This window comes from Manacus vitellinus, unplaced genomic scaffold, assembly GCF_001715985.3.
Source record: "Manacus vitellinus isolate BGI_N305 unplaced genomic scaffold, ASM171598v3 scaffold_2_pilon, whole genome shotgun sequence".
NCBI classification, from domain to species: domain Eukaryota; kingdom Metazoa; phylum Chordata; class Aves; order Passeriformes; family Pipridae; genus Manacus; species Manacus vitellinus.
Genome location: NW_021940208.1, coordinates 19509159 through 19522735, shown reverse-complemented (window position 1 = coordinate 19522735; position 13577 = coordinate 19509159). Strand labels below are relative to the sequence as shown.

The following is a 13577-nucleotide window of genomic DNA, read 5'->3' as shown; positions in this document are numbered from 1 at the left end:
ATAAACATTTTCCAGATATGCTGGAAAAAAGGATTATTGAAACAATGAGTTTCTGCATGTTTGCATGTGTCCTTCCCCTCTACAATACATTTTAATTCAGACTTTTGCGGTGATATGATATGCAGCATTGTCTCCTGTTTGCACTACAAAAATAGAGACGGATATGCTAGTGCCTACTGAAATCCCTGCAGTGCCTGGCTGATGAGTCTTCCTATATTTTCAGAGATAAACCTACCACTCAGTGAGGATTTCCTTAGAATTTACGCTGACCAGGCACATCTTTTGGGTATTTTTTTTTCATTTGTTTTTCCACCTCTCCTTGGAGTGGGATTAATTTCTTGATAGTGTTTAAAATTTTTTTTGTCACTTAGGACAACAAGGCGTGCACTCTCTTCCCTTACCTCTGCCGTCTTCTGCCCCATTTTGCTACTTTATAGTTTTAACTGCTGTAGGGTACACATTGTAGTATACAGCTACTGGCTGACATGTATCAAACTCCTAGAAAGTGTTATATGGACTCTGCTGCATGGGAGCAGATCCTTCAGAGGTCTTTTATGATTAAGCATGTACTGAATGACTGCCTGTGATACAGAGAGACAAGACTTGCATTCAGTCCAAGCAGTTTCCAAGTTAATATATAAGAAAGCATAGACATCCACAACTCATTTATGAAGCTCACACTGTTAAACCAACATTTGAAAAGCTTAGCTGAAGCTCAATTTAATTAATTACATACTGGGGTTTTTCAAGTTATGGGTGTACTCCAGGCATAGTTTTCTTTATTTAAGGCACTTTAAGTTCTACAATTTTTCACAGAAGTAAACAATTTTCTGGATCTACTTAGAGCTTACTTATAAGAGGGACTTACATGCTACCAATTCTTTGAGAATCTCCTAATAGGTTTCATTGCCAGTTTTAAGGAAAGCATTTTTTGGTTATGGATATTATTTTTCTCATACAGTTTTGGGGTTTTTTTTCTAATAAAAGCCTGTTTACAAGGAATAGCATCTAGAAGAAATGTTTTTCCTCAACATAGTGATTCAGAATCAGATCATTTGCTTTCTAGTTTTAGATATTTCCTTTGGAGGCTCCTTAATGACAATCTTGATTGAACTTCCAGGGTAGGGGGAGGGGAAATACATAATGAATGATGTATTGAAAAACTACAAAATCCAGAAATTTATCAGATATTCTACACAATATCAGATATTCCATACAATCACAAATGACATAGTATGTTTTTGAAAATAACCATTTATCCTTATAATAATTATACTTTTAAACAGATCAAGTAGCAAGATGTCTTAAATAATAGGACACTATTTTGTGTTTAAGAAAATTAATTTCCTTTGTTAATAGATAAGATACAGAAAAATAAAAGTGGTATGAGATAAAACTCCTTTGGGATACAACTACTCAGTTTCTGCAGAAGCTATATCCCCAAAGAGAAGAATCTGTAAAAGATCTGGAAGTAATCAGAAACTGTTGTAGTGTTTTGGCTAGGAGAAGTAAAAAAAAAGAAAAAAAAGAAAAAAGTAATCGAAATCTAAATCTGATATAAGAAGGAATTACACTGCAAAAATTAATGTATTTTTCTTTAAACTGTATGGTTTATTGAAGAAATCTGCCACTCCAACAGCAACACAGCTGTGACATGCTCATCTAGGCTGAGGGAACAAAGACCAGCTAATCAAGCACAGATCTTGTCAAACGTAATACATCTTCATCTATTTTATGTTAAAATAGACTAAATCCAAATAAAAATGCCTATTTTAGGAAAAGTGAGGATCATTATATGTTTATTATTAATTATCTAGAAAAAATTATTTCAAGTACTTGGATGTATGATTATGGCTTATAAAAGAAATAAAGAAAATAAAGCCTTCAAATTAACCTCAGTGCTAATCAAACGAAGTAGGTAATACTAGGATAAAATACAATGGATGTAGGCAAGTGCAAGTTACAGTACTAGAGAGATTCTGAAAATACAGAATAGTGCTTTTTATTCTTCTCCAAACCCACAAATGATGCATCATAACTACAGGAGTTCCTTTAAAACTTAAAATGTCTTTTTTCACAGAAACTCCAAATTCCTTTGGGGGAAAGCCTTGATTGCATATCCCTCAGAGTCTAAAAGGCTGCCCATATGAACTGAATTATCCATGACATGTACCTTCAGACATTTGTAATGTGATATTTCATGTAAATTTAGACCATACCTTGGATGTGAGCCGCTGGCAATGTTGATTTTATTCAGGAGCTCAGATAAGAAAAAAAATTCTGACATCCTTGCTAATCTGTAGTCGTTAACATGGAATTTCCAACATAAAAAGCATAAAAGCATCTAATTTGCTGTAGCAAATGAAAGGAAAACAAACTTCGCATTTCCCTTTCCTTTTCAATGTCTAAAGTTACTTTGTCCTGTGCAAACAAAATTGTACTTTTCAAAGGTTTTTATTATCGTCATCTATCTTTTGAGTGACACATTTCAAACTTGCCCACATAATCTGTAAAATGTCATTCAATTTGAATATGAAGGATTTACCCATGTTAGGAAGAAAAACCCTAGTTACATAGGGAATACTAAAAAACCACAGTACTTTATATAGTCTTTCCAGCTCATATTAATTAATCTTTCATATGAAAAAGCTCAGGTAGCACTATTCCTTTCCCTTCCCTTCCCTTCCCTTCCCTCTTTTCTTTTTTTTTCTTTTCTTTCTTTCCTTTCTTTTCTTTTTTCTTTTCTTTTTTCTTTTTTCTTTTTTTTTCTTTTTTCTTTTTTTCCTTTCCTTTCCTTTCCTTTCCACATGAGTTATCCTCATTTGCTACAAAAAACAGCTTGTAAGATCCTAATTACAAGTTCTGTTAGCATTAGGCTGGATTACAATATTTCTCTCTCTGCCATTCTCTTCTTCTAATCATCTTATGTATTAGTATTTTTGTAGCATTTATCTCATGTTTTAATTTGACAGATAGTTTAAAAATTTAAATAGAAAAAAACCCCAGCATTTTCACTGCAGATGAATAGAACTAGAGACTGGTTTGTTTACACCTATAGCATAAAAGACAATATTCTGTGGAGATGCAATTGTACACAGGCAATACTCCAAGAGTTAGGAAGGTGAAAGGAGGAGATTGCAATTTGCGCCCTTGCAGCCCCCTGTTGACCAACTCCTGCAGAAACAATTAACATCACTCCACAACACAGCATTAACTCCTGAAGTAATAAATGGACATGAGGAGACACAATCTTCCTTATTTAGAAGACAAGAAAACAACCCTGAAGTATCAGATGGGGTATAAAAACTAAAAGCTTGCAATTTCCCCAAGTAATTAGGTAGGTGGAAAATAGTTCTTCCAAGCAAACACTGAAGAAAATAAATGTTTGAAACTTCAAAATTATTAGGCTCTTCAAATTATTACAGATATAAAATGCATCTTATTTTTAAAACAATCAAATACTTTGAAATAAAACCCAACGTGCATAATAGTCATAAAAATAACAAATTGATTTTAGCTGCATTTGTTACATAGCTTTACTGAGATGTCTAAAGAAAAAGCATTGCAGAAAGAGCTTAAATTTCTCTCTCTTCCTTTCAATCAATATTTGAGGCAAAGTTTCATCTCTAGGGCCCTTAATGGCAGGAATTCCTGGAGCCAGCAAATGAGTAATGTTAAACCTATGATTAGATGATGAGGCCATCAAAGACACAAGACCCTAATGCTACATTCCAGTTTATTCCTGAGAATTGCAGTAAAACCAAAGGCTATGGAAGACAGGACTGTAAGTTATTCCTTCCCTCAAAACAAATGTTTCAAGAGTTGCTAAAAAGAAAAATAAAAAAATTGCATGACATGAACATAGAGCTCAAAAGCCTTTATGGATCTTTGGGAATTTTCCTGGAACCCAGGACTTCACCATTAGGTAACAAATTTTTCAAGTGCCCTGCTAGAGGAGGTTTGAAGTTCAAATCCCACCGAGGACTCCTGCCAGGGATATATTTTTCTTTTACTTTTCCCTAACTGATATCCCTCTAAAAGAGGAAGGAAAAAAAGAGAAGAGAAAAAAGGAAAAGAAGATCTAATGATTTCCTTATGTCACAAGCTTGAAGAAATGCAGCCTACAGACTGGCAAGACACAGGTAAGTTGGAACACCCTTCCCCAAAATCAGCTGTAAATGTTTATTATTTTCAGAGAGATTCCTCAAAAGTAGATCTTAATTTCAATTGCCCCCAGAAACTCATTTGTTTTCAGTACATTTTTGGTGTATGCTCTCAATGTGCAGCAGTGAATGCTCAAGTAAAGCTATAAACAAGTAATTTTCTTCAATAATAATGTAACAAGTTAACCTGGGCATTTTATACACTAACTTGGTTTGAGTTGAACTGGTATTATAATTCTGTGGGGAACCTGGTAAATGAAACATTGTCATGAGATTTTAGAGAATTATAAAAACTTGCAAAGCTATTTGGATCTGTTAGGCCATTGTATTTTTCTTATATTTTACAAAATGAACAAAGTTCTCAAATGTTTGCTGATAACCTGTAGTTTAAAGTAAAAGGGTATATATACGAAATTAGCCAATAACACTTCTGTTAAAACAAAAATTATTAAAATTGAGATATAAATAATCCACAGTGTGAGAAATTATTTTAGCTTTGAATTTTTTATTTGTGAAAGCAATTCAAAGCGTTAATTGATTTAGATTTCTGAGAAACGCATTATTGCTATGCTATAATTAAACAGAGAATTTTTTGAATAGAAATATTAATGGAAATATTCTGTCAGTTCTTGAGGAACACCTAAATCATGTTGTTCTCCTTTTTATATACCGACAGCTACATAAAATATCCAATCAGTTGTCATGTATATCAAAAGTAATAAAGTCAGCACAAAGTAAAATTTTTAAAATTACTAATTAAAAGACAGATTTTGACATAAAATTATGACAACAGTATTATCCTATCACATATTCTAAATAAGAACAGGCTTGAAAGAGTTCATACACAGGAAAAATGCATCACGTACATCCATACACTTTTAGAAAGCAAATGCAAATATGCTTTGTATACCCTGTGAATACAGAAAAACTATGAAATATACATTTTAAAAAAATATACAAGTTATATGTTACCAGAAGAGAGTAACTGAAATGTTAGAGTGAAGTAAACTGCAAGATGCAATTATTAGGCTGACAGCAATCTAGCACTAGGCAAGAAATTAATACAATCAAAACTAGAGAATGTCTTACCTGTGAACAAAGCAGCATAACCAGTTCAACCACTGAAGTACTTGACTTCATACAAACCAGACCTGCAATAAACAGTCAAAAGTGAATTTAAAAGATATTTTGCTATTATAGCTCCGTGGTTTCTGAAATCCATAAAATATGTATAATGTATATTTTTTATCACTCAAACACACTGAAACAAGTTTCAAGCACAATTAACTGACAATTTCAGATTCAAGAATACTTAAATATTCAGAAAGCATCAAAGAATCATCTGGAATAATTTATACCTGTTCAGGACACAATGTTTGTTAATGAACTATTTTTGGCCTTCAGCTTAGTTCACTTTTTAAATAAATAAATAAATAAATAAATATTGGTATAATCCAAAGCAATTTACTATATGATAAACATAAGTAAACAAACTTTGAATATTAAATAATGTAAATTCTTATGAATAAACTGATCACTTATTAACAGATAGAGAAAAAAACCTCTGCTTAGAAATTATTTTAATTTTCAGATGGTAATTGATTATCCTGTAACTGAAAGCTTGAGTATTAATGAAAGAGGCCTTCATGTGAAATCGTATTTTTATTAAGCTCACAACCCCTAATTTGTAGGGCATATTTCTTAAAACAAACCTTGAATTATGGAGTCTAACTATTACTCATTGTTTTGTAATTAATTTAAATAATACATACCTAGTAAGACTGTCACTATGAAATACTTGTTTGCAGCTTTGGAAATGTAAATTTACTTTCTGAGAGAAGGATGTCATATCAAATTATTTAAAAGATGCATTGTAAGGAGACTAGGATGAAATTTCACTTCTACTGTTAATTTTATATATGGTAGGCTCTGTTATCTAAAATCATCTAGACATTGATATTATGCTTTAGGGCATGAAAACACTTTGTTTGTGTTATGAAAATGGTAAATTCAAAAATATAAAACTCAAGTAAGGACTAAATAGGAGGCTGAAAAGCAAACTGATGTGCTTTAAATAGGTTTCTACTAACACGAATTAGAGACAAAAGCACTCCTACATAACGGCACGTATATTTATTTTGGCCACTGGATAAATACGCTTTTGTGCCCATTTTGCTAACAAGCCCATCCTTATTTTATAGTAACACAGAACAAGCTGTAAGAAGCTACTAGGATTACATTCTATCAGATATATGTGCAGACAGTTAATGAAATAAGAGGCAGATGTGCAAAGCTCATTTAGGGAGACAATTGCTGTAATTGATCAGCTATTCTTATGCTCAAGTGCTAGAAGATCAGAAAGATTAATGAGATACTCATCACCTGCAAGCTACCTCCACTGTTTGAAAGCTGACAAAGAAAATCCAAACAGAAGACTGAACTCTACAGTTAAACCAATGCAGGTAGCACAGACATATCAAATATTTCATCATAGAATGTTGTTTGGTGTATTATGAATTCACCTTATATTTTGTAAAACTAAAAAAAAAAAAAAAAAATTACCTTTCTGTCATCAAAATCAAACTTCAGGTGTACTAAAGCATGAGTAAGGCAAAATAATGCTCTTGGAAATGTATCCCCATGCTACAATCTTCTAAATTTGTACATGCTTTTACTTCTGATTTTACACCGAAAGAACAAATGTATCCAGAATAAGCACCATACACAGTTATGGAAAAAACAACTAAATTACATAAAAAATGATTATGCACCAGCAGTAATTTCTTTGCATCTTCACCAAGTTTTCAAAAAGAAAACCTGATGCAAGTATATCCTTTACAGAGAAACACAAAAATTATTAGTTTATGCCAAAATTAATTTAATTAGAAGTTCTTAACTGTCAAAGACAGCTGGCGTTTTTACACTACCTGTGTAGCCTCAAAGAATACAAAAAAGTTTGGAGTGTGGACCAAAACAAACATGCCCAAAATGGCTCAAAGCTAGAATAAATACTCATGATTATCATCCAGAAAACAATGATGATCCAGTCCTAATAACACAAAGCTGTAGACATGAGAAAACATAACTGTTTGAAGGAAGTCATAATTAACTCAGTGCAAAATTATATATTTACAACAATAAGAATTTTTATATAATGTCTCTGACTTTTAATAGCTTAATGATTCTACAGGTTCAAGTAAACTGGTCATCTGACCTAAAATTGATGTCTTAGCACTATTTCTCTGGACATTACTTGATAATTTTTGTATATCACATCTAACCAACTGCAAGCTTGGATGCAGCATTCCAGCATTGGAAAGGAGAATTAAATTTCTTCTGCTGAAATTCATGAAAAGAAAGAGAAGGATACAGAGCTGACAACTAGTTAATATGTCAGCAGGCCCATTAGTTGTAACCAGTTCTGTAATTGCCTGATGAAACAACTCATTGATAATAGCCATTAATACCTCTCATAAAAACGACATTCTAAGAGGCTATTTTTCATGTCCAAAAGAAACAAATAACTATCTTAGAGACTGTAGCACTTTTCACATATGAAAATACAGAGTGAGATAGCAAAGCCTCATAAAGGAAGTTCACGGTGTCAAAGATGTTTGCCTCAGTCTATAGCATAAATTAAGTGTGCAGCACTCTAGCTATAAATAAGCAAAACTGAGAGTAGCCCAGACAGAAAATGGGGAATCCCACACATCTTGATGGGTATGAAAAAGGAAATAGAAACAGAAATACTTTCTATTCATCTTTAAATACTCATACCGTAAATTCCTTAAAGTAAAACAGAATACAGAAATGTGAAACATTCATAGCAGGGCCACCATTTCAGATTATAAGTTTTTTACTTATCCGCCCCCTAATCCCACTTCAGAGACTCCTTCCAGTCAAACCACAAGGGAAAGTGTGTGCCCTCCATTATATGCTTCATTTCCTCCCCCCTAGCTGCTAAGGGTTCTATTGTGCTTCTTCCTATTTTCGCTTGTTTCTGACTGCGCAGATAATATTTGAAATAAATAACGATTTTTTTACTGTTACGTAAAACATAATTAATCTTCAAAGTCTACTTTCAGAGCTGTTGTGCAGTCAACTGCAGAGAATGATAGAAACACATCAGACCTAATGGAGGACAGATCCATTTCTGCCTATTAGGAAAATCTGTCAAAATGTAATCTCTGGTTTATGAAGATCCCACATCATCAAAAGTTGTAGGAGTAAGTTAAGGAAGAATCACAATCCCTGTCCTGTTTAACTTTTCCTTCATAGACCAGAAAAAAAGATAATAATTTTAATGCTCTTTTGGTTTTTAAATTTGTGCCATCCTCTATTCTAGGAGTCCAACTTGTGTGAATTGCCTCACTGCTTTTGGCATGGCAGAGGAATTAAAATAATTTCCTTCAGTAGACAGTCTATATTCTAATAGGTAAAAAAAAAAAAAGGGATAGAAGAAGTTCTGTTCCCATTTTACAGACAAAAGAGAACACAAAATGGTTAAGGTATCTTCATAAAATCAAATTGAATTTGTAGTATAAATCAGAATAAATATCAATTTTCTAATTAATTTGCTAAGTCCCAAATGCATTATAACTGCATTTATTCTTCCTCTCTCTGTTTTACAGGATTCAACAAGAGATTTTTAGAATGTGCAAAATTTTATTAGTTTTAACATAATAATAAAAAAAAAGATAAAAACCTTTGAAAAATAATGGCTCTGATTGAAGAGAGCACACAAATTTTCAGTTCTCTTCCCCCTCCTTAACTCTAATGAGAAAAAGTATTCACAACTCAAACTAAAACTGTTGCCTGCATTCTTCAGCTGCAGATAAGTTCTTCCTATACCATCTGTACCAAATGCCATTAAGGAAGCTAATGTAATTACTAAAATACAAGTGGATATTTCCTGCATACAGCGAGGTTAAAAAGGTCACTGTTTAACTGAATGGAGTACGTGCTTTTTACATTGGCTGTTCTCAGTACTTTTCTTCATGGTCTATTCTCAGTCCATTAAATATAGCCATCAAAATTCAGGAATTTGATGGCAACAATGACCACATATATGGATGCAAAAACCGGGAGCATCAAGTGCGTGACCTTGGCTAATCTGGAATAAATGATGTATGCCTGCCAATTATCTTGAAATGCTCTGGTTTACTTGACTTCTTTTTCAGTGTTCTTCTGTTGGCCCAAAGACATGATAATTATTTCTTTTCACTATGACTTATTAATGTCTAAAAAAAGATTATTTTCAGCTATACTGTTTTAGTCATGACTGTGGCATTAATGAACTCATGGGTTCAAAACCTCCAAGTCACCATGTTGAACTAGTCAGCATGAATTTCCATTTTGAAGAAATATAATGTAGGCTGATAAAATCAATTTTTAAAAAAATCCTTATGAAATAAGATCATGGGTTTGAACTCCTTTTTATTATTATTAATACAATGTGTGTATGAGTCTAACTTAATACCACCACAATTTCATCTGGTATTTATCAAGGTTTGCCTGCATTTTCTTTCAATGATTTTACTTTGTGTCAACTTAAACCCTTATTGGAACTGGAATCAATTCTAATATTAGCAAAACCAAAAGTTAAATGCTTTTACAGCTCATGTTCAACTAAGAAAAAAAGATGCAATTAACAAAACTTTAGAGCCTGCAGAAATCTTTCACTCAATTATAGCTTCTTCTTATCTGAAAAATCTCAGGTATGGTTAAATAAAAAGCTTGAGAAAGTTTAATCCATTTAACCCAGTTCACAGAGAAAACTTAGTCTTTATTATTCTTGTATAGCATGTCATCAAAACTACGGAAGCTTTGTATAGAAACGAAAAGCTTATGAAAAAATAAACACATGCTGTTATATCCATTATTTTATTAACATGAAAGTGTGTTAAAGGTACCTAGAAATGAGCAAAAGGACCTTAAACTAGAAAAAATAGAAAATCAGAAAACACTAAAATTCTCCTTTGTAACTTGTATTTTTGTAAGGTAAGTTATTTTTTATTTCCTAGTGATATAGTCCTCATCTACTTTAAGCAAAACTATATTGTTTCAAATTGTTCACTATAATTATGGGTAACTCATACTGTGATATCTCTGTGATATTCAGTTACTTCTGTGCCATGAGACAGAATAGGTATATTCCACCAGTAATTACCACTCACAAATTGTGTTTTCATTTTTGATAGGCTATTCCCTTATACTTTGTTCAGCATTTGTTAGAAATGGCACAACAAAGTTCAAGGACATTTCACGCTGATGACAGAAACTAAAGCACGTTTTGGCTGTGAAAGTACTAGGGAAAAAGTGCTGGTGACATTTTGGTTGGAAATGTGAGTTTTCCTTAATACTTATTTGTTCTTTCTAACCATGTTTCTTCTGCCAGCAAAATCTGGTAAATGATTCCTTGAAATATCTTTCTAAATCCAACTTAATATCAAAGAAATAACCTTGGATTCCTTTTTTGACCATTAAAATTATTTGGATAATTTAAATCCACATTATTCCCTCTCTTCCATAGGCTGTCACTCAGAGAAAACTAGATTCAACCTAATATTTTTAATCAATTATCAAATTGCTATTGAGTTCCCTACAGATCTGAAAAGAGAGAGTATGGAGAGAAAATATAAAGATAGGTGAAAGTAAATGCCAAGTATGTAAAACTTATTCTGAAACCAGATGTTCTTATTCCAAGCAAAGCAATTATTAGGGGGAAAAAAAAAAGATGTGTGTTAACAGAATGTAAAGTTTTGCAAGATTACACTCAAAATTAGTTTTAGAACCATACATATGTCACATATTTTGTAGACATTTAAATTACACTAATGGTCTTAATTTACGAAAAGCATATTTAAGATTCGAAGAAAGTCTGCAGATGGAAATCACAGCCAGGTTGCAAAATAATTACAACTTTGCTTTTACTAGATGAAAGAAAACACTATTTCAAAGAACATAACTCACTAAAATAACAAAGTCATGGTTATGGATTTAACAATCCCTTCAGCAGCCTTGACTGACATTACCACCAACTCTAGGGACCATGAAGGATGGCTGTATTAGTACTCCAGACAATTCTTTGTATGTGTAGATCTCCTTTACAGAACAGAAGAGTGACATAGAAAAACACAGTGAATGTGAATTTGACTCAGTGCTTTTTAGTTCATCAAGACAGTTATAATTCTTAAAAGATTTTTTTATGATGAAAGACACTGCACAACACAAGCAATATTCTTTGTATCTGGTACCTGGAAGTCTAGGAAAGGTATCATCCAAGATATCAAATGAAATACTTTAAAGATATTATCAGAAATCTTTAGGACTCACATCTTAAGATAAACACCTCAAATAAACAGTGACAGATCAACAAAACCCTCCAGATTTTAATCTGATCAAACCCAACTCAAATGGCTCAGCCCTTTTAGTCAAATTTGTAAAATAAAACAGATCTTATTACTAGGATAATATTTAAAAGAATAAGAATGTTATGTAACAGTTTCTTGAATTATTTTATTATAGTGAGAAAACCTATGCTTCTTCACCACTGCAGTTACTAAAAAGGAATCTAAATGCGGGCTATAAAACATCCAGATGAAATCAGAGAATGGCAAAAACCCTTGAGAGTATACCCACAGAGAGAGGATTTATTATAATGTATACATGATTTAGTTTTTAAAATTACAGACTTTCATACTGTAATCCCATGAGCTGTAATGATATTGACAAAACGGATGCTGGTGCCACAGTACTCTGAAGAGTCCAGCCCTATGCAAACCTGTGGATTTTTTGACAATTTTCCATTAGTGTAATGGGATGCAGAAATTTTCATTCATCAAATGAGAAGGAGATCATTTCATCTATAAAATAAAAGCCACTTGCACTGTTCAGTTTAATACAGTTTAATATTTTCAAAACTGATCCAGTTTTTCGTTTAATGCCTGTGGTAATTTTTTATTTGGCCAGTGGTCCACTGGAATTTACTCAATATATGCATTTGTGTTTCCCTGTCACTCTCATAAAACAGTATTTCTTTGGTCAGATCTCCTTCCAAATATCTGGTTTGACACAGTGAAATAAGATGCTTATCCAATTGCTATACTAGAACCTAAAATTTACATCAATCTATCATGCATCAATTGAAAAATTGTTCTAATAAGCATTAATAACACAAAAATATTATTTTCGTATAAAAGAATTTAACACAAATGTTAGTTATAGGAAAACAATTCCCTGTTAAATTTAGGTGAAGCATTTTTTTAAATGCTATTATTATTTGCTAAATTTAATTTTTAAATGAAATATATTTCCTTCTCCTAAAATCCTCTTCTAGAGTTTGGGTGAAAACATCCAAACCAGAGATCACACTGCACTGCAGCTGACCAAATTAAAATATCTCTAATCTTGAAAATGTCTATAAAATTGAACCACTGCTTTTCTGTTGAAGTGTACTTCAGTTTCTGGTAGACTTGAGTAACTTATAAACATTTTATTTCTGCAGAAGCCTGGAAGAACTAAAAAAACCCAACCTACAATTAACAGGTTCTAGAAAATCCAAACCTCTTACTTATCTAGAAAGAATCTCAATGAAAAGCATTTCATTTTTTCCCCCAAACCCAACAGTCCACTGTGAAAATCAAAAGACGATCAGGAAAGTCTTCTCATTTTCCTCCTTATAGTAAGATATTATTCAAATAAGTGGCTTAAAGTTTTGAATAAATTTCTGCCACAGCTGCTGCCCAGGATATTTTATTTCAATTGAAGAAATAAATAAAAAAAAAAAGATAATGGGCAAAGACCTTCAAAAGTTAACTTAAAATGCAAAAATTTAAAAGATTTTTCAAATTTTGTCATGTATTATTTTCCCAAGATGTCATTTCTTTCCTGATCAAGCTGCTAAGTTTATGATTAAATTTGTAGAAAAATTACTATATGGAAACAAGTGATACCAAAGAAATATTCACATATTCAAGAATTTGCCACATATTCAATACATCTGGAAAAATGCAGCTGTTCTGAGATTTTATATTCTACTGATCCCTCAAAATTTTCTCATTTAAATGAAGAAAAATCTACCCCTCCTTTCTATTTTTTTCTGTGTCCTTCACCTCCTTTCAAATCTGTGTTACAGGAAATACATTTTCAAAGTTTTACCTCAACAGTAAATTATTTTTAAAGAACTATACGAGCAGAAATAAGAATATTAATTTCACTCACTGACACAAGCAAATGTTTATACTTCATACCTTCACTACACCTATGGTGCTTTCTCCTCATCTCAAGAACCTTTTCCAATTATTTCTAAAGCTGTCAAAAGTGATACCCTGGGTAAATTGATCATAGGTATGACCTCAGGAATATCATTATTTCTGGAATTACTCAATGTTATATTTTCCTTAGGTATGAATT

General features: G+C 32.2%; 1 protein-coding gene across 3 annotated transcripts in view; it reads right to left on the bottom strand.

The window, feature by feature from the left end:
- Positions 1-13577, bottom strand: part of NBEA (neurobeachin) — a 472840-nt gene that overhangs the window by 247891 nt on the left and 211372 nt on the right. For all 3 annotated transcript variants that reach the window (XM_029960860.1, XM_018071249.2, XM_018071252.2), the window contains one exon: positions 5253-5314. In XM_029960860.1, the coding sequence (XP_029816720.1) occupies positions 5253-5314 (62 nt within the window). The remainder of the gene's footprint in view (positions 1-5252; positions 5315-13577) is intronic.